The sequence below is a fragment of the Giraffa tippelskirchi genome, chromosome 1 (assembly GCF_054371585.1).
Source record: "Giraffa tippelskirchi isolate mGirTip1 chromosome 1, T2T-mGirTip1v1.2.pri, whole genome shotgun sequence".
Classification (NCBI taxonomy): Eukaryota; Metazoa; Chordata; class Mammalia; order Artiodactyla; family Giraffidae; genus Giraffa; species Giraffa tippelskirchi.
This window is the reverse complement of record NC_137275.1, coordinates 178,823,995-178,845,765: the sequence shown is the minus strand read 5'-3', so window position 1 is coordinate 178,845,765 and position 21,771 is coordinate 178,823,995. Positions and strand designations below refer to the sequence as shown.

The following is a 21,771-nucleotide window of genomic DNA, read 5'->3' as shown; positions in this document are numbered from 1 at the left end:
CCCACTATTGTTTTCCTGGTTGACACCTTTTATTTTTTTGCAGCAGCTTAAAAGATTCCTAGCCATGCTGCAAGGCACTCAGATGTGTGCAGTGTTTACAATGACTTTGTTGTTCATTAAACAAATTTACCCAGACTAACCCAACATGAAAGAAATCATCTTGTTTACAGTGAGATCCTGACACAAATACGTGTAACAAAGACAGACAAACACACATAAACCTGGATGCCAAGTGGGACATGATTTGCTGCCGCATCCAATTTTTCTCATTAGAACTTGTTTTATTTGAACATGACTCAGTACCCCGTGTAAATGCAAGGTTGTTAATCTTATTACTATATGGAAAACAAATTAATTAGTATGCATGCTATTGGAGATGAGTTGTAAGGTTGGTGTTGGAAAGATTAGGAAAATACACTCATTACTCCAAATGATATCTGATATACATGTCTGATTCCACTTTAAGACTGGTTCTGATATATGGGCAACCAATATAGCTAATAAAAATCAAGCTTTTGTGCCTAGCATCTAAATGTTGATATTGGCCAGATACAGATATACAGGGCTTCTTTGCTTTAAAACAAAGGTCAGTGTGATGAGTAACAGCTTGGTGCTATCCCTCAGCTGAGACTTTCCTGCCTCAGTTACCTTCCCAGGTTCCAGCTCCTACCCCAAACCACACCTTCCTGAGAGGGATCTTTTCTTTATTCCACATGTCCACCACACTTTATATGCTTCTCGTGAGCAATTCCTACCTCTTTTAAGGATCATAATGAAGATACCTCATTTTTTCCAGGAATCTGTGTGCCCTTGAGGGTGGAGACTATATTCCAGTTGGAGATTCAAATATTGATCAGAACACCATGCTACAGAAACAAACAATGAGAAAGTTCTTTATGTACCAGCATGTGACAGCAAGCTATATTGTTAAGTGTACACCGATGAACTACCTCTGGAAGTATTCTGGGAACACTGATTGCCAGATTGGGATGGGACCTGAGTGGTTGATGGAAGGGATAAGAAGAGGCTCTTCCTCAGATTCCTTTTGTGCCTTTGAAATTTGAGCCATGTGTATGTACTACTGAGTCAAAAAATATATAACAAATATTAAATTTATACATAAAATCTAGTAAAAAAATATTTGGTCAAAAACCACCTAAAAATCCCACCAAAATAAATAAATAAAAGCAAATGTCATTTGGAGTATTAAAGACTTTTAATTAATACACCTGTTTTTTAACTCGACATTACCAGACTTATTTCACCAGGGAGCTTCAAAAGAAACATAAGGTATCCAGTGTTTCCCAAATAGTTTTGACCCTGAAATAGTCACAGTATTACTAGCTCAGAAAACCCAATGGACCCACTAATGGGCTGAGGCAACATTTTAAACCAGAAGGTAGAAAATGAGGTGGATACTGACTCTGCTGCCAACTCTGAATAAACCTGAGCAAGTCCTTTCTCCTCTCGAGGACTCAGCTTTTTTATCTCTAAAATAAGCCAAATGGATGAGATTATCTCTGATGTTCCTTCAAGCTCTGAAGTTCAGAGATTCTCTGGCAAGAATATATCAAAGATCTCCCCCAAAGTGAGCCCATGCTTTGAGCAGCAGTTGGAAGCAAGAAGGTCTATGATGCTTGCTTAAAAAGAAATTACAAACATGGGATTTCCCTGGAAGTCCAGTGGTTTAGACTCAGTCTGGTCCAGAAACTGAGATTCCTGCTACTAAGATTCCTGAAAGCCATGAAAAACAGCCAAAGGAGGGGAAAAAAAGTTGCAAATTTACTTGATGTGGATGTATTTTCCTAGCTTCTCCAAAAACCCAAGGGGATAATAAACACCCCAGGATATGCCACAAGGTTATAAGAAACCAATCACAAAACTTTGGTTCACTACAAATAATGATATGACAAAAATCTCGGCACCTACACTAACTGACTGGGCAGTTCATTTCAGTCTCTTAGTTGTGTCCAACTCTTTTCGACCCCATGGACAGCAGCACGCCAGGCTTCCCTGTCCATCACCAACTCCTGGAGCTTGCTCAAACTCATGTCCATCGAGTCGGTGATGCCATCCAACCATCTCATCCTCTGTCGCCCTTTATCCTCCTGCCTTCAATCTTTTCCCAGCATCAGGGTCTTTTCCAATGAGTCAGTTCTTCACATCAGGTGGCCAAAGTATTGGAGCTTCAGCTTCAGTACCAGTCCTTCCAATGAATATTCAGGGCTGATTTCCTTTAGGATTGACTGGTTGGATCTCCTTGCAGTCCAAGGGACTCTCAAGAGTCTTCTCCAACACCACAGTTCAAAAGCATCAATTCTTCAGAGCTCAGCTTTCTTTATAGTCCAACTCTGACATCCATACATGACTACTGGAAAAACCATAGCTTTGACTAGATGGACCTTTGTTGGTAAAGTAATGTCTCTGCTTTTTAATATGCTATCATAGCTTTTCTTCCAAGGAGCAAGCATCTTAATTTCATGGCTGCAGTCACCATCTGCAGTGATTTTGGAGCCCAGGAAAATAAAGAGCACCCTTTATTTTCTAGGGCTCACTGGGCATCCATGGGCAAAACCCGGAATTGAGACTCAGTTTCCTCAGCTATAAAGTTGGTATAGCAGTTGCTCTGCTGCTTTCCTCACATTCTTGGTAAAAGCATTTAATTTATGACAGCAATACAGATAAGAGAGGAGAGAACTGAGGACAGGTTTGTCAAACCATTTATTTAAGGGGTAAAATTGCTCCTTATCACATTATCTTTCATTTGTTAGTAGATTTCCTTTAGTTGAGGCAAGGGAATGGTATGAAATTATAGCACTCATCCATTATTGAAGGCAAAATAAATTTATAAAAGCCTTTTGCAAAGTGATTTTCCCATAGATATCAAGAACCATGGAAAGGCCCTCTACCTAGCAAATCTAGATCTGGGGATTTTAGGAGATTAAAAAAAAAAAAAAAGGAGAAAGTGAGGGGTATGAAGACATGCACTTGGGTATTATCTGTGATAGTGAAAATTTGAGTCTTCCTAAATACACAATACTAAGGAATGATATATCCATTTAAAAGGGTATTAAGCAGCCATTAAAATAATTATTTTATGAAATATTATTAAAATGCTATTTTAAATGATAATTATGAAGACAATGTGGAATTATAATGATAAACTGTTAAGTGAGAAATGTGAATACAAAGCGGCAACTACACTAATAAATTACCTATGTAAGTTTAACTAGCATACAAATCAGAACAGAAGAGAAACACTGAGCAGTTCATTTGTTAGGATGGTAGGATTATGGATAATTTTCTCTCCTTTTAATTTCCTTTATTGTTGTAACATTGTGAACTAAATAAAAATCTTGAAAAAATACAATGAAAGCAACAGATAGTTACATTTTGTTGTATCTGCCATAAATCCTTTCATTGAAGAAAGGGATTAAATGTGGCTTACCATCACAAATTATAAAATAAGACCCACATATTGCATTTCCTCTAGACCTTCCTACCCTTCTAAGAACAAATTAAAATATAAACAGTAGGGTTGATTTTTTTTTAATCCAAGATTATCTCATTATTCTACTTAAAACATATAGAGAAGAAAATGCACTCTCTTTTTCTTTTGGGTTAAAAGTTTCCCCAGCCAGTTTCAGATGTCTGTTCCTCTCTGTCTTGTCAATGGGGCCTGAGTTCCCCATTCTTACATTATATATTTCTCAACCTGCCAGGCTTCCACTCAGATGGATAGAGAGTGGTGGAAAAGGTCCAGTCAGATCAAAGGTACCCCAACTGATCCTGCCTTGTGAAATGATCATGTAAAATTCTACCCAGGCTGTCCCCCAGGTGTGTTGTTAGGATCCCTGGAGATAAAGTGTTAGAAAGTCACCAAAGTACTTTACAAACCCTCCAAAACTGTCCAGGTGCATCTTTTTTTAGGAGTCAGCATGGCAGAGGGGTAGAATCTGGCTGAGGGTGAGTGGGGGAGGGAGGAGGACTGGGTTCTAGGAAAGCAGTATAGTGTTAGCAGTTAAGAAATTTGGCTTTGGGAACTTCCCTGGTGGTACAGCGGGTAAGAATCCACTTGCCAATGCAGGGGACACAGGTTCAATCCCTGGTCCAGGAAGATTCCACATGTTGTGGAGCAACTCAGTCCATGCTCTAGAGCCCTTGAACAGAAACTACTGAAGCCCATGCACCTAGAACCTGTGCTCCACAGGAAGAGAAATCACTGCAAGGAGAAGACCAAGCACCACAACTAGAGAGTAGCCCTGCTCACTGCAACTAGAGAAAGCTTGCATGGAGCAACCAAGACCCAGCGCAACAAAAAATTAATTAATTAATTTAAAAAAAAAAAGAAATTTGGCTGTGAATTCAGAACTGGCTTTCAAATTCCAGCTCTGCCATCTCCTAACTCTGTGATCCTGGGCAAGTTTCTGTGTCTCTGAGCCTCGGAGTTCAGACAAGACCCAATTCATGGTGACAATGTATGTGAAACACGGCCTGTAAACAGTGAGCACTAAAGAAATGTCAGTTATGCTTATTAGTCCTGCCTCTCCCTCTAACTCAGTGTGGCACCTTTGGCAGTTCTGTTTTCTTCTCTAGGCCTTAATGCCTCCACCTGTCAAACAGGGGCAAGGTGCTGGATTCGATGGTCTTCCAGGGCTATGGCAGGGATAGTGCTTTCATAGTGGTGGTTGTAACACTATCCTTTTAAACACAGACTTGGGTGGAATCTGTAGCCAGTGGGGACACAGCTATGGGAATGGGATTCTAGAATGTTCTGCAGATTAGACTCTCAGGTCCATAATCCCAGTCTTGCTTAATTCCTGAATGTACTTACCCCAGATGACATCCCAAGACCACCGCTTCTAGCTGGGATTACTTGTCCAGTCACATAGAAGAGACATCGAAACCCTCTCCCCAACCCCCTGCGCTGTCTAAACAGATATTTTCCAAGAAAAGTTTATACTACCTTGTTTGTTTTTTCCTGGGGGCCATGACTAGGACAAGAGGACAAAAGGGCAGAACTAGGACCAGTCGACATTGCAGAAGGAAATGGCAACCCACTCCAGTGTTCTTGCCTGGAGAATCCCAGGGACGGGGGAGCCTGGTGGGCTGCTGTCTATGGGATCGCACAGAGTCGGATATGACTGAAGCGACTTAGCAGCAGCAGCAGCAACAGGACCAGTCGACAGATGCTACATGGAAGCCAGTGCATATTCAACGAAGGAAATGACTTTCTAGCAGCCATTCCATTAATACCAATTTCAAAAGGGACTAGTAATCTCACTGTCCCTGGAGCTATTCAAGCTCAGGCTCAATGATTATTTATAGAGAGGCCAGACTAGATACAACTCATACAATGTAATGAGGCTCACTACCCCAATTCCCTGTGCTATTAATGAGTTATTTACTAATTTATTACTTAATTAGCAATATATTAATTGATAAACTCCTAGTTGTACCATCCTACAGGTTCTGGCCTTTTTTGGTTTCTCTGTGAAAAGAATGCCCACTGGAGGACTCCTGGGGTTAGGGGTTAGTGGAGAATCAGATAGAACGCATGACTTATGACTCATCTTTTCTGAATTTTCTTTCCCACAGAATGAATTTTTTTCTATAAAGCATAAAATGTGTGTGTGTGTATGTGTGTGTGTGTGTGTGTGTATGTGAGTATACAGTAGAGTTCACCTCATTAATGTATTATTGACTGGATTATGTCTTTTCATTTTCCATCTAGAATCTAAGGTTTTCTTCCCTTTTCAGCTCCACCCAGCTGTGGTTCTTATCCCCCCAGAAATTCTAGATCCAACACCATCTTTTCAGAAATTTAGCAGCAATTTCATGACAGCTGTTAACTTATGGCTCTCAGATGTGCTTGAGTTGAATTTTTGTTCTTTGCTTTCTCTCTTGAAGTGCCAATAAAGGATACTTGGAAAAGAACTACACAATTTTTCGACACATGAGTACTGTCGGCTTCTTCCTATACAAACCCTCACTCATCACTCCTGTCAAATGTTGGGCCGTCCACTCCTCTACCAAAGGAGAAATAATATTTAGCCAACCAAAAAACATTTTCTTTGAACAGCCTTGGGGAATCTAAACCCATTGTACCAATACTTCATGAAGCAAGTGCCCAGCTTCCTCACAACAGCCCTGAGAAGTAGACTGAGTGAATGGCAGTTAATCTCCCCATTATACAGGGTAACAAACTGAGGGACAGGGAGGTCAAACCATACTATCAGGATATGGTATAGCAGGACCTAGACTCATGGAACACAGAGGCCCAGTCCACAGATGATTTCCCCTTCACCACATTTATTCATTCCTCAGACTCAAAAATGAGCATTTGACACTGTTCCTGTTATCAAGACAGAAAGCAAAAGGGCAAACTGCTGCAATAGGGTGACCATGGCAGTAGTGTGGGACCCATTGAGAGCTTGATATGTTCACTCATGGAGTGCATAATGCAGATACAGAAGCCCACAGAAGCAGGCAGCAGTGACCTATGCTTAACCAGAAGGGCTCAGCAAGAAAGAGAGTCTTGCAGAGATCAGAAGGAAATTCAGATGTTCCCATGGGTGCCACCTGAAAATCTTAAGATTGCTCCCCTTGGGGACTCTGTTTCCTGAGTCAGTCTGAAGCTCAGTCCCATACCACTAAATCAGGCTCTCTGGACTTGGGGCCCAAAGATCTGCACATGACTCCTTTCACACTGAAGTTTAGAAGCTACTGTCATCAGGGAACTGAGTGACTTACTGCCAGAAGAGCTGGGGTCCCACAGGTAGAGCCCTGACTGTGAGAACTGGACACAGCATTCCATCTCAGACACACAGGGAAACAGACAGGAGAGCGATCAGGGCTGTGTGGCCTGAGCAGTGAGTGGTAACCACCAGCTGGAGCTTCATTTCCTAAGGTGCATGAGGAACATGCCAGGCTGATGTGGGATTTTGTTTGTTTGTTTTTTATTTTCTTTTTCCAGGCTGTTTTTTGTTTTTTAATGAATGCTGTAGATTTTCCCAGGGCAAAACATGGAAAACTGATAGAAATTAGGCTTTCCTGTGTTTCTCTTCTTGGTCCTAGAACCTTTCTCCTATCTCTTCCTTTGACCCTTAGGTCCACTCCATATGGAAAGGAGAGAATCTGACCGTCTCAAGGGAGGTGTGGCAGAGGCTTGCCCACCTTACTCAGCCTCTTTGCCCCACTCCCCAAACTTCACTGTGAATTCCTCCCTTCAGAATCATTTATCATTCCTATCACCCCTGAGCCCTTAGTCAACTCTTCTCATGTTGTTTCCATCGTTGTTTCATCGCTAAGTCGTGTCCGACTCTTTGCGAACCTCCTTTTCCAAACCAAACCCGGATTCCCTGAATTGGCAGGTGGATTCTTTACCACTGAACCACCAGGAAAACCAGCTCTTCTCACAGTATTTGACATATATACTGGATTGGCAAAAAAGTTTGTTCAGGTTTTTCCGTTACAGAGTTTGGAAAACCCCAAAGGAACTTACTGGCCAGCACAATATGTTGCTCTCCAGCAGTCTCACCTGCAAAATGGGGACATTAATTATGCTCCCTGTGTCATTACAGTATGTCTCCTACATATGAATGAGTTCCATTCTGAGAGCTCTTTCGTAAGTCCAGTTTGTTTGTAAGGCCAACAAAGTTAGCCTAAGTCCCCAACTATCTGATATACAATCAGTTATAAAGGACTGTACTGTAACAGGTTGATAATACTTTTCACACAAATAATGTACAGTAAACAAACAAATAATAAAGAAAACATTTTTAATCTTACAGTATAGTACCTTGAAAAGTACAATAGGACAGTAGCACAGCTGGGTACATTTGTACAACTTGAAGGTCTGTCTGTATGTAGGGGACTATATGTATCTAGCAAAGTCCTACTCACCCTTCAACACTCATCGAGGTCACGCCCCCAGCGGGGTCTCCTCTGGCCTCCCCCTTTCCAGAGTCTGACTTGACCACCCTGCTGGGTTTTCCCACAGTCTCCTTTGGTAATATCCATCCACACACTTTTATGGTCTAAGTAGAGGTCTGTCTCCTCTCTGGACAGGATCTGGGGCTCAAGTGACATCGTGCTGGGGCTCTTGACACAGGGTTGGGCACCGCTTCCAGGGGTCACTGCCTGGAGACTCCCTGAAGGCACCTCTGTACAGTTCTAACCCTCCTTTCTGGCACTCCTGACAGTAGAGGGCACTGTATTGGCCCCTAAGATTGAAGGGACAGAGCACCCCAGGACCTTAGGCATCAAATTCCTCCAAATGCGTTAGGAGAGAGAGTGGAGGGCTATCCACTTGGAGTGTGTGGCCCTTCCGGACCTGGAAGCACGCTGCTACCCCTCAACTCCCCCCCTGCCCCCCGCAACCACTGTGCTAGTTGGAAACAGCTCCTTTTGGGTGGCCAAAAGGGCTTGAGGGACAGAGCTTTCCTCTGGGTTTCCAAAAGCTGTCCTGGCTGGTACAGCCTGGGCACTGGGCCTGCACTGAGGGCCTCAGGGGAAATGGAGGAACCAAGCACTTGCTAGCCGGGCTTTGGACCTGGGACAAAACCCAGCTCCAAGCTTAATTAAAAAGAGTGCTTAATCCCTCCCCTAACAAATGCAGATCTCCCACAAAGGAGAACAGGAACACCAGTGGCCAGGAAGACCCGAAGCCTTACAAATAAGCACTTTGGGCTGAGCGGGACAGCTCCTCTATGATCTAATACAATGACTATTGTCAAAGAGGGCTGTTTTTCCATGTTTTTGTATCCTTTTCTTCACATTTTCTTTTGCCACCTAATTTCATGCATCAGAGGTCAAAAGACAAAAGGTCAGGCTTGGTTTAGAGGCAGCAAACTCCCCACCACCAGGAACGTGTGTCCAAAGGAGTGCTTTGAGGCACCGCCTGCTGACACCGGCAGGTTTCCATCCCTGCCTAATTCTCTTTTGTCACTTCATGGGGTACAGGAGTCTACGTGCAAATTGCATGAGACATGAGACACCAACTGCAATACCAAACTAGGAAAAAAATTGCCCCCCTTTCAGTTCACCAAGCTGGTTCTATCTCATACCTTATTTTTCAGAATTTGTACCTAACAAGGAGACCAACTTTGAGCTCTCTGTCTGCCTATGCACAAAAGAAGTCCCCCATATATTATATATATTATAACTATAATATATATAAACATATGCTGTTATTACAAAATCTGGATATATATTCTTTAATTTTTTTCTGGGAGAATTTATACAGATGTAGCCAGAAAATTACCAACACTTGTCCTAAAAATTGCTTTATTGAAATTTTAGCAGCATTTTAGTATGAATAATTTAGTATGATTCTTTTCATGTGAATAGTTTGTCCTAGACCTCCAATCTTTTCAACGCTCCACTTTGGATTCTTCACTGCTAACAGTGGTTTGTTAGTTTTCTTGCGTGATGTGTAGACACTTTTGTGAATACAGAAGAATACAGCATCATGATTTGCTATTAGAAATATTTTCATGATTAAGGGGGAAAACAACTTTCTCATTCTATTCTATGTTCATGAGCTCCTCATACCAACTTGATATGCCAAATGACTTTCATCTGCCTGAAAATAAATTAGGGGACATCTTTACTTTTTCTTACTGCTGACAATTTTTTAGTCTACTGGCATTCAGTATTTGAAGGTTTGGCTCCTACCTCGAATACAAAGTAAAAGAGAATATAAGCACTTTTGGGAAGTGTCTCTTCAGGTTGCTAGACACTGGACTGGCTATCCTGCTCACTTCAAAGGCCCCTTGAACATAAGCCTAGCTCCTTTCCCTCATCTTATTCTGGGTTGAGTCCTGGAGGAAGCTGCCAGCAAATAACTGGTCAATTTGTTGAAAACAGGTAATCAGCAGAAAATCTGAAAGAATTCTAGAGCACACAGTTTTATTTCAGGCATGCTCTCAAATCCAGACTTTCCATCCTGCCGTTCGCTTTCCTCTCCATACAACATCCCCTCAAAAGAAATAATAAAAATCAGTCCAAAACCTGCCACAAGACTGAAGTACTCACTTGGCAATTTGCAAGGTCACCCTACAGGCTCCAGGGAAAACACCCCACTCTTGCTGTGATCCTCTGTCACAGCTCTGAAGTTATTACAGAAAAATGGAGAATGAAGCAAGTGAGAACATTAAAGGGCCTACTTACAGGGGCTCTTCACCTCCATGTAACATTCTGATCTGTGTCCAAAAACTGTAAGAATCGTTTAACCCGTGCACGCACTCAAAATCGCTTGTGAAGTAGGCTCCTTTATGTTCCTGTACTTCATGGAATCAAATTATATCACATTAAACTGTTATTAGTTTAAAACATATTAAATAAATGCAAGTCCGTTGGCGCATGAATATTTAAAGCTCACATTACATTACACGGAGAAATAGCAGAAGAAAAAGGGGGTGGGGAAAGCTAACAGTTCATTGTATAAATATTGGTAGAAGTAAAACATCCTGCATATAAATTTTCTTTGGCAAAATATGATTTTATTACTTACAAATCATGATATTGTTAAATTTAAAAGGATATATAGGAAGAAATAAACTGATTTACACTTTTTCAATCTTAAATAATCAGAGTGCCAATAAATCTTTTCAGTGCTCCGTTTTGGGTTCTTAGGTAATACTAATGGGTTGCTGGGACGTGTTGGCAAAATTTAAATGCAACTGACTCCCTGTTTTCCATATTCATATAATTGTGAATGTAATCACAGGATAGTGAATTTTATCTCAGAATTCTCCAAGAGTTGCCCTCAAATCGCGTCCCTGTATACAGCATTCACTTGACGTCTGCCATGTGTACCTGTGCACTGGAAACCAGTCGTGGAACTGAACTGACTCGATTTCAGATGAAATGAACCCCTTCAAACGACCCGAGTCTGCGCTGTTTGAGGCTTCTCTCAATAACACTTCTAATTAAAGAAAGAAAGACAGTAAAGTAAAGCAAGAATAGCAATAACCCACCATGAGCCTCAGATTCCCTAAAGACAGCCCCAATCGGATTTTCTAGCACTACGCCTGTGTTTCTGGGTGGCGAGCAGCTAGCACATGGTGTCCCAGAGAACCAGCAGCCAGAGTTCGAAGCCCTTTTTGTGCAGAGTACCCCAATGCCAGTAGAAATGGGTGCTTCAACCCAAACTATTCTTCAGCCCTTTTGCACCGCGGTCACCGCTGGAAAACCAGCGTCAGCGGCTGGCCTGCGCTGCGCGTTTTTTGCGCTCTGGGGCCGGGGAGTTAGTTGCCAGTGAAGAGGCGCCCCCATTCACCCGGGCGCCGCCCCTAGGCAAGCCCCAAGCTTAGGCCTTACGGAACCTACTCGTCGGGACTTAGCGTCCACTCTCAATCCTGACACCATCCAGACCCAGCAAACGCAGCGGGGCGGGGCTGGGCATCAGCGGCGCCTCCTGCGAAAGGTGCGGTGCCACGTGCGCGCTGCACGGACCCCGAATCCGCCGAGTTTCGCAGTGGCCTCAGCCGCTCCCAGAACTGGGCCCCCAGCTTTAGGGCGGGGCCTCTTCCTAGCTTTTGGGCTGGGTGTCGATTCCCACCCGCCCTCAGGGTAGGCTCCAGCCCAGAGCCACAGGGCCGGAGTCGTTCCCAGCGGCTGCTCCCAGGACTCGCGCAGAGAGAGGCCCATCGGCAGACCGCGGTGGGCCAACCTTTCCTGGATTCCGGGCTGCGGGTGTCGGGGTGGCGCTGGGCCGAAATCGAGCCTCAGTCTTGGCTCCACAAACCCTGGAGTCTTCAGGTGTTTTTTGGCCGCAGAGCAGAGCCTAGGCTCCTCGCCTCCCGACGTCGGCCTCCCCGTCCCCGGGATGCAGCATCTTAGCTGGAGGCAAGCTCGCTGTGTGCCTAGGCCAACCTCTTCTGCGACTCTTTTCCTGTCACTCTCTGTTCTCGGTTTCTGCTTTCTCCCTCTCACAGAATGCCAGTGCGCGCGGGGGGCCTTGGAGGACTCTGCGCACCAACCCCTTTCCTGGGTTGGAAATCTACCTTTCCGCAGTCTTGTCTCTTCCTCTCCAGATTTCTTTCTCTATAGATTCTCCCCGCACTTCCTCGTCGGTTTAGCCAGTAGATTGATCTCTCTGCCTCTCTAAATTTACCTCTCTTTTCTCCTCGGTGTAGCATTAAACAAATCCAGGTGTATCGAGGTTGAAAAAGTTCCGGCGACGTGGAAAGAAAGAAAGAAAACAAAAACAAAAACAAAAACCACCCTTATTCTGTCCTTGGGACATTTCCGGTCACTACAGTTTGGCTTCCCCTTGAGATGCTGCCAGCGCTGATTCAGCCACGCAGGGCGCTGCTACAGAGGCGTGGGCTCGCTCGCTCTCTAGCTGAGTATGAGTATGTTTGAGTGTGGATTTGTGTGTCGATGGTGAACTGGGGCAAGCCCTCCAAACCGAAAGCTGAGCGGAGTTGGGTTTCTAAGGTTCTAGGGCTACGGGCAAGTGAAATCGGGGGTTTTTCGGGGGCCCAGATGCCGATGTGCGCCTAGACTCGGAGCGTCCGTAGCCCCTTGTCCAGTATCTCTAGGGCCGCAGCGTCGATTCCGGGTCCCCCGAAGAGATTCGCCACCTTCTCCGCGGCAGGGAGTGGCCTTCGGTCCAACGCCGCAAGAGTCCGGGAGGTCCGAAGCAGGCTGGCCAGGCACAAGGGGAGGTCGACCCACAACGGACAGGGTGGGCAAAAGGATGGCGATTGGGCCTGGGTACCCCAAGTGTGTGTGTGTGGGTCCTGTGAATTATTCTGGGCACTGGTGCCACACGACTGGCGGGGTTACGAGTGAGGGCGGGCGCCCCCTCGGGAACGCACATTTATTTCGCGTTGGTCTGGAGCGCTCAGAGTACAACGCGGTGGTGCCGGGGTCAGGTATTCCGAGCACCACAAATCCAAGGCTCTTGGTGCTTGGCCTAATCCTCTGCCCTTCCTGGATGAGGACAGGAATGAAGTAGTGACCAGTGTCCCCTGCCTAATCCAACCCCATACACACAAAGCTAAACACACACGCAACACTCAACAAAGCATCCCACGAACACAAAAACTGAAGCCAACACACGAAAACATAAGCCAAAATCTTCATTAAACGCACTGCACATAGAAACAAAATCAAAATCGAAGAAAACGAAACACATACAAACACGAAATTCACCTAACGCAGGAAACACAAACGACACCAACTAGTACAAAATCAAAAAAAAATCAAAACACCGCGCAGAACGAAAAGCCTTTCAAACGACACACAAAATGACAGCCTACAAGGACAAAGTACAATACGCACACAAAAATCAAAACACAGGACAGAAAACAAAATCCACCCCAAAGACCAAGATTAACAGAGCAAAACCCGCTAAAATGAAATCCACGAAAAACCAACACGCAAAACACCAGCAACAAAAGACTCTCAGACAATGAAAAGAAAACAAACAAAACCAAAACAAACCTTATAAATAGAAAAAAAACAACAACCCAAACAACTCCTGTGCCCAGCCCAGGGTGAGATGTCAATTCCGGGAGGGCTTTAGATCTCTAGGCGCTGAAGGCCGCTCCTCCCCGGCTCAGCCTCCCCGCGCGGGCTAGGCGGGAGGGCGGGAAGCAGAGGTTGGGCCCGGTTGCCGAGGGAGAGTCCAGCGCTCGGAAGTGCCCAAAAATCTAGTCTCCGGGGCAGGGACCCGGACCCGTAGGCTGCAGGAAGAGGCGGCGCAGGGGGACTGCGCAGACTACTTGGGGGGATGGGGGTGGGGGAGGGGGCCGCCGGGGAATCCACAGCCACGTTTCCGATTGTGGCGAAATCGGCTCAGTGGATAAGTGATGTCCGGTTCCCGCGCCCCCCGCCCCCTTTTTCTCGAGCTCTGGGCTCTTCCCCCTAGGTTGCGCCCCATCCTCGTGACCATCCCCTCCAAAAAACAAACAACACTCTCCCTGAGGACGACTCACTTTTGGGAACTGCATTGTCCGGTGGGCCAAGAGTCCTCCTGCGGATCTCTCCCCCGCCCGCAGAGAATCTTGCCCCGGCGACCACCCCGCAGCGGGGCCCCACGGGCTTCCAGTGGCCAAGCCAAGCAGCTGGACTCGGGACCTGGGACTAGAAAGGGGAGGGAAGTCTTGAGCCCGGGCCGAAGAGAGCGGGCTGAACATGCCAAACCTCTGCCCGGTCTCTCTCGGGCTGATGTCCCTTCTGAAATCAAGTCTTGGGGCTCCGGGACACCGCCACGGCTCGGGGCTGGAGGGCAAGGGGATTCCACTTATGGGCCAGGATAAGGTGTCCGGAACTCCCGGCGACCCTCAGGACCTCCTGAGTTGGTTCTGCTCAGCGCCGGTTCTCCCAAGAGGAGGCCCGGATTTTATCTCCAACATTTCACAGCTTACCGTCTGTGCTCCCGTCCAGGATGGGACAGGGTGTGTACTGGGGTGTTTTGGGGGTTCTGGCTCTGCCCTAGACTCAGCAATAGTATTACAGCTGCAGATTGGGTGGGGGTGGAGTGGCTGAGAACTCTGGGGGGCGGGCGCCGCCCTAGGGGTGACTCTGAGGAAACTGGAAGGCCTCTCTATTCCTGGCAACACTGCTTGCCTCTAAAGCCCTTCCAAATTGCACCTGCTTGGGAGAGTGGCTAATTTCTTAAAAAACAAAAACGTGGCCTGAACCCTCTTACGTGGCAGGGTTTGCACCGAAAGGGGTCACCGGCCTCGCGCACCGAACAGAGGGCCACGACACCCAGACTCAGAGATTTGTAGAATTTGCCGCCGCGAGGCCAGGTCTCCCGGCTCGCCTATGGTCGGCCCCTTACCGTTAGAGTGCAGGCTAGCGCCCGGCTCTGTTGAAGCCTTCCTTCCCTCCCCCACCAACCCCCTATAAAAGTCCAGGGCGGCGCGGCGGCGGTACTGCTGTTCTCCCGGCCTCCTGCACTGCTCCGGCCCGACCCGGCCCGACCCGGCCCTCCCCGTCTGGCCAGCTGAGTAGGCAGGGCCGCAGAGCGCGGACACCCTTTCCCAGTTCGAGGCCTGCAGTGCGGGGCGGCACGCTGGGGGCGCGGCGTGTCTGGGGACATCTTGTGATGTTGGCGAGAACAGGACATGATCTCACATGGCGAGAAGCTCTTTAGTTCCTTAATCATTTCACGGTGCCGTCGGACGCTTTTTTTTCCACCTAAAACGTTTAGTTTCAGCTCAGTGATCAGCTACCCCAGCTCGGCGGGGGAGCGGAAGGCTTGAATTATTCCGACCTGTGAGCGGCCCCTGACACCAAAAAAAAAAAAAAAAAAAAGCACAAAAAAGTGGAAACTTTTTTCCCTGTCCATTACATCAAGTTCTGAAAAATCAAAATGGATTTAGAGAAAAATTACCCGACTCCTCGGACCGGCAGGACAGGTAGGACCGCGATACGCGCTCTAGCCTTGCTAACTCAAGAGACCCAGCGGGGCGCTGGTCCTCAAACACTTCGGCCCTGGGGGAGGGTGAGCCTCATTTTCGCAAGGATTTTGACTGCGCGTCTGTCTCCGGCACGTTTCTCTTCAACAATCTGTTCACACACTTCTGCGTCAGTTCAAGTGTTTGTGAGTTTGCCTGTGTTTTTCTCTATTTCTGAATTTTCATGTGGATGTTTATCTGGGGGGTCTGAAAAGTTTGGGTCTGTGTGTTTACATAGGGACTCAGAGTGTGCATGAGTGACAATGACAATTTGTGTGTCCCTTTATATATATATGTATATGTACATATATATATGTATGTAGAGGAAGTGTGTGTGTTGAAGAATATATGTGCATGTGTGTGTGTATTTATATTCATGAATCTGTTAGTATTTGTTTATGAATTGCTGTTCCTGGGTACGGTTCTTTTGAGTATCCAAAATGTATGTCTATGCGTGGCTATATATGTGTAAAATTTTGATGAGTGTCTGTACATCTACTCCTTTAAGGGTCTGTGTTTACCTGTCACAATTCAAGTGATTCTGGAAGTGAGAATAAGATGGTTACACTGACCCCTCCATTTCTGGATGTCAACCGCTGTTCACTGGGCATATACCAGTGTATACAAAAGTGCCTACCTCTAGACACAAAGATAGGTCTGGGATCTGTAGGAGTCTGTTGTACTAAGCCTGCCATCAGTCAGGCTCAGGTTCCGTTCTGTTGAGAGAGCAGGAGTAGAGGTGGGCAGCCCTTCAGTGTGTGGTGTACACTGCTTCACTCTGTAGGCACTATTGAGCCTACCATTTATACAAAAGGGTCTTCTGTTGCAGGCACAACCCTGGCAGGTGAGAGGAGGCAGCCTACCTATAAGCTAGTTGTGACTTTTCTAGAGATCCCCAGCCTGCCTTAACTCTTACCTAGGTAAGCCTCTGACACTGGGGTGTGTGTGTGTGTGTGTGTGTGCGCGCGCACACATGCTCAAGTTTTATCTTGTGGGTGCGAGGAAGAGAGTGAAAGTAGGTGGACCTGTGTGTCTAACTGGGGCATCCAGCCCTGAACCTGTATACGCACAGGCAGGCCTTTCTGGCACAGAGCCTGGTGTGCCTCCCACAGTTCCAGGCAGTGGGTAGCAGTGGGTGTTTATGTTGGAGAGGAGGTGGCAGGCTGCAGGAAGCTTCTGTCTGCTCTGAGGTAAAAGCCAGGTATGGGTGCCTCTTTCACTCATTAGGCCCAAAGTGCTAAATCCCCATCCAAACACATTTCTGGCCCTGACAGAACTCCATTCCCCATATCCCTGTGGTTCTGTGAGTTCCTACCTCCACCTTCCCTAAGTATGGGTCAAAAAGGAGAGAGGTGGGGGGTGAACTTGTATCTCGAAACCCAGGACAATTCCCTAGGCATATATGTGTTTCCAAAATCATGACTGAAGAGAAGTGAGGGCAGAAATCTAAGCGGCAGGGAATTGAAGAAGGTTCCCCAGGGTGACGGCACAGGAAAGGGAACCTGGAAACCCCCTCTGCTTCACCCCCACTCTCCCCACTACTCCCTTAGTAGCTGAGACTCCAGAAGCATCTGCACTGGAGACTAGGGGGTGTGCATGTGTTGGGAGTGGGTCAGAAGCCTGAGAGGGTGCTCGAGAGGGTCTGAGTGGCTGGCCTGGCTGCCTCTCTAGACAAGCTGTCTACAAAGACTGTAATTCACGGCGGTCGATGGGCTCTTTGATTAGTTCAATCGCCTGAATAATCGTTTAATCAATAAAGCATTTCCTTCCTCTTCAAGACAGGCCTGGGTGGGGCTGGGGACCTCAGGCCGGGCCAGTTTAAAGATCTGGAGAGCCACGCCCTTCTTCACCTTTCCTCTGGATGAGGGCCCTGCCTGGGAAAGGATATCTCAGGTAACACTACACTTGCGCCTGTCTGCTCCAGCCCGCAGCGCCGCTGGGGAATAAAAGAGAGCTGAGAAACTGCATAGGCTGGGGGCGTCCAGGTCTAGTTTGGGGATTTTTGCTTGGGTGTCTCCTCCTCCCAACTTCAAGGCTTTTTATGGGTCGCTTGATGGCCCTTTAGGTCCTTCAGAACTGTATTGCATACCCTCACTCAACCTCACTTTCCTCATCTGCATGATGGGGAAGGCATATCTAGTCTTCTAGCTTAAGTCCAAGGTTGGGTGAGATCCTACCTGAACAAGGAGCCACTTAGGCATATTCTTGTCTAGCCTCTTCCTTGTGATACCAAAAAGGGAAAACTGAGGTCCAGAAAGGGGCAGGGACTTATTTGAGATGACACAGAAGGAAGTATGGAAGGCGTAGGACTGGAAGGTAATTCTTCTGCCCTTAAACCTTTTATTCTTGCTTGAAAAGGCAATAGAGCCCCATGTGCCCCCCCATCCCCCCCTTGGAGAAAAATGACAATTAGGCAAGTTAGCTGAGGTGGGGGTTAAGGAGTTCCAAGGCCAAGGAGAGCAGGGTAGGCTGAACACTGCATTCGTGGACCTTGGCATCAATTCCCCTAGCTCTGGAATGAGCCTGGTGGAATAATACCCTCTACCGATGGATCTTCATCTTTCAGAACCTTGAAAGGTCTCATCTCAGAGATTCTTTTCAGACACATGAGGAAGCTGAGCCCTAGGAAAAGTAGGAAGCACCTTTGGCATAAATAAAGGTAGTCCCAGAGTTCTTGGCCTTTGAAGTGTGGTGGTAATGATAACAAAATTTGACAAAGACACTTTACACAGTTCTTGAAAAATATGATCAAATTCTCCCCTTTTTCTCCCACTTCAACCATTCTTACAAACAGACTTGGGCCAGGCCGAGTAGACTTCTGATCCAGGAGGAAGGAATCATGCAGGAAATGGCTCTGACCCGACTTGCTGTGTAACTTAGGGTCAGTTGATTTCTCTTTTTGATGCTTTTAAAATGAGGATTAGAAGGGACCCATCAAGTTAGGATAGCATCACTCAGGCATCTCTGGCTTTCTGGAATTGAGCAACCAATCTGAGCCCCATAGGCCTTGCTTTACCCCAAGCAGGAACAGGGAGATGGGCTAGACTTGGGCTGCAGAAGTCAATCTTAGGCCCAGTGAGTGCTATAGCAGCCCCAACCTGCAGGCACAGCTGGGTGCGGGAGGGGGAGGTCCAGGAGAAGGCAAAAGGGAGGCGGGGAGGGAGAGTGTTCCAGGTATAGTCAGGTTTGTGTATGGAGACCGAGGTGGATGTTCCTCTGAAGGTGGCTTCTCAAACATTTTTCTGAATGGGCTTTCTTTCAGTAGCAAAACTTTCAAAGGCAATTCGATTTACACAAATTAAATTTCTTTCTAGAAGTTTTCCTTTCCCCATCTCCTGCCTCCTTTGCTTAGTATAGGGCCCGGCCCTAAGTTGTGCCTGGGGAAGGAAACCACAAGGCTGTTGCATATAGCAATGCCCTACTGCATTCAGCACAGCAGCTTGGAGACCAGCTCATGGTGTTAGAAGTTCGGGAAGGCCGGCCCACTCAGGCGGCTGTGAATAATCTCCTATCCTGAGGGAAACGCCCTCCCCGCTTCACACCACAAGGTGGAAAGGGGGCTGCTTTCGCAGCCCAGATTAGGTTGCCCAACACCGTCCAGAAGCCCGAAAGGCTTCTGTGCGAAATGGAAATCTGACCCATTCCTGTTCGAGTAATATATTAATATGTGGTTCTGTTCAACCCTGGCAGTGCTTTGGGGGCAGATTCAGTCCAAGCCTCACTGGTATCAGAAGGAAAACCGGTTTGTATTGACATATCCTATCTGGGTTCCCTCCTTCTCCACCTCCCCCTCCAAAAAAAAAAAAAAACCAAAACAACTCTCCACATGCCAAGAGTAGCTCTAGAGAAACTCTTCTGAGAAAGAGGTTTCTGGTTCACAGCCTTTCCTCTATCCGGGACATGCTATGTGACCTTGGACAAGTAGCCTCTTGTCTTGGCCTCAGGTTTCATATCTATAAAATGGGGAAGACATAGCCTCATGGCCCTTTTAGCTGTAAGACTTTAGAATCTGAGTTTCTAGGCCTGAACTACAGCAGAGCTGGAGGTGGAGGTGTCCCTGACTGCTTCCCACGGGGCGTTCCCATACTCCCGCCTCTCTGGTGCGAGAGCAGAACTGCCGAGTTGAATTCTTAGTACACTTTTGATCCGTCAAGCGCCACCGAATGGAGTGAACGCGGGAACCCTAACTCAATCCTGGTTCCTCTGCGTAGTTTCGATCTTCCAGCTTCTAGGCAAGGAGGATGTGGTCGAAGATCAGGACTTGCCGGGTTCCAGACAAAGAAGAGATAATGCCACCCCACCCCAGTGCCTACAGCAGCGTCCTGGGCCCCCAGAGGATTTCCTGGGTCTGTTTTCTGCAGCTGTGCCCCGGAGGAGTTGGGGACGGTGTCACTGCTGGAAACTTATCTACCCTTCAGGAGCAGCTGGATCTGGGACAGGAACAGAAGGTGGTTCTGAGGGCTGATCTGGTTCTGAGCATGAGAAATTGGACAGAGGTAGAGAGAAGGGTAACTGAAGTAAAGAATGTCCTGGGAGTCCTCCCAGGGTCAACTGGTGCTCTGTCTTCCTTACAAGTCCAGGTCCAGAGCAGACATCTCAGAGCCCTTGTTTTGGTGGATTTATGTTTAATATTAGAAGATCATCGGCTTGTGAAATAGTGTGTCTTGGATCAACTCCCACGAGCTGTTGGGCAAGGGGAGTCTTCAGTTACTCTTCCTGCCCTGGGAGCCAGCAAACATAGGCACTCACAGAACTGTTGTCTCCTGGGTGTAGAATGGCTATCACATGCTTCCATTTCAAAGTCCAGTTCCTTTGCCTGTGGTCCCAGGGCCTCATACTCCTGAGAAACTTATTCTTGCTCGTCAAAAACCTTGCCTTTCTGGACCAAAAAAGGTCTGCTAGAAATCCACCCATTTTTGTCTTAAAAGCGACAAGAACTTCTTCAGGAGAGGAAAAATTGGGTTTTCTGGACAACTGAAAGCTACAGCGTAATAACACGCTTAGCGCGGCTCCGCATGGCGCTTGCAGACAGAATACGCGTATTCGCCCACCCACCCGCTTCAGAGACTCTCATTAGCACTGGACGGGACAGGGTTCATTCAGGTCTTGCTGCGGAGGCAGACTTGCCCGTGCAGACAGAAGTGTTCACCTGGGCGCATCATTAGCCCCCAAAGCATCTGGCAACTCCTGTCTGAGGCTGGAAAGAGGTGACTCGGGGCTCAGTGCTTGGACAACCTTGTCCAAAGCCTCAGATGGACAACCCCCACCCCCTGCAAAGGAGCATCCTGGTTGCTAACTTTAAAGGATTGTGAAATGTTCCCCCAACCCTATGTCTCTGTCTATGTTTAGCTCAGAATTGAGAGTTCTTCAGTTAGAGCAGGGGAGGAGGGTGGACGAAGAGGCAGCAGCGTCAGCTTAGTTGGAGCTTGATAAAATTATGAAATATTTCCACTGGAAGGAGAGCCTTCATTAAAAACTAGGTAGGCCAACTCTCCTATTTTACAGACGAGAAAACTGAGATTAGAATGGAGCATATGTGCACACGCTACGTTTCCATTGCAAGTCTGATGGTGCTTAGACTGAAAGTTGGATCTCTACTGAGCTCCTTGTTTTCCTCCAACATCCGTTGTGTGTGTGTGTGTGTGTGTGTGTGCACGCGCGCGTGTTTTTTGGAGACTGTTTCCCCATCCACACTCCCCACCCGCTATCCTCGCCTAGGCTGCCCTCAATCCCTCAGGGCATTTTAGGGTCCCAGTGTTGCGGCTGGGAGGTCAGGCTCTCGCTGGATCTGCTGCGGGACTCTCCTGGCGCTGTGTGGATCCCGGTACCCTTCCCCCAATTCGCACTCCGCTAGGCCTTCGCCCCGCGCGTTTGTCAATGAACGTGGCGCCGCCGCCTGGGCCCCGCCCTCCATTCTCTCCCATTGCCCAGGTATCGGCTAATCAGGCGGAGCCCGCCGGTTGCTCAGCCAATGGGGTGGTGTCTCGGGTCAGAGCCGGCTGCCACTGCTCTGATTGGTTTGATGAAGCGTGATTGGCAGATTAGCCCCCGCCCCGCCCCCGCCCGGAGGGAGGCTGAGCCCCGGGCGGCGCTGTCCACACGCAGCGGGTCCTGAAAGCGGCTCCGGGGCGGCGCGGTGGCGCACTGTACGCGCCGAGCAGGCGGAGGGCTAGCGCCGAAGGCTGCGGTGGTGGCAGCAGCGCTGGCAAAGCCGACAGAGGCTGCATCTCAGCACCGGCAGTCCTGGCGGCTTTGGTCTAGGAGACCTTTCGGTCTTTTCTCTGTCCCTCGCTTTACGCCTGGGGTAGGCGCGGCGGCCGTCCCGGAAGAGGCAACTGAAAGACATTCG

At 47.5% G+C, this 21,771-nt stretch overlaps 1 protein-coding gene and 1 long non-coding RNA gene across 7 annotated transcripts in view; one reads left to right on the top strand and one right to left on the bottom strand.

The window, feature by feature from the left end:
- Positions 1-10,483: 10,483 nt before the first annotated feature.
- LOC145513585 (uncharacterized) lies at positions 10,484-14,448 on the bottom strand. The gene is made up of 2 exons (XR_014059543.1): positions 14,385-14,448; positions 10,484-14,100 (listed from the first exon to the last, which is right to left on the bottom strand). It is a non-coding gene; the product is annotated as an uncharacterized LOC145513585 (long non-coding RNA).
- An 863-nt stretch (positions 14,449-15,311) lies between these two features.
- The window catches only part of PAX5 (paired box 5), a 180,523-nt gene continuing 174,063 nt past the window's right edge, over positions 15,312-21,771 (top strand). For 5 of the 6 annotated variants that reach the window (XM_081510326.1, XM_081510311.1, XM_081510287.1 and 2 more), the window contains exon 1: positions 15,312-15,383. In XM_081510326.1, coding sequence (XP_081366452.1) covers positions 15,338-15,383 — 46 coding nt within the window. In that variant the 5' untranslated portion in view covers positions 15,312-15,337. Of the gene's footprint in view, positions 15,384-15,478; positions 15,569-21,771 lie in introns of those variants that run through there. The other variant, XM_081510365.1, reaches the window with a different exon arrangement.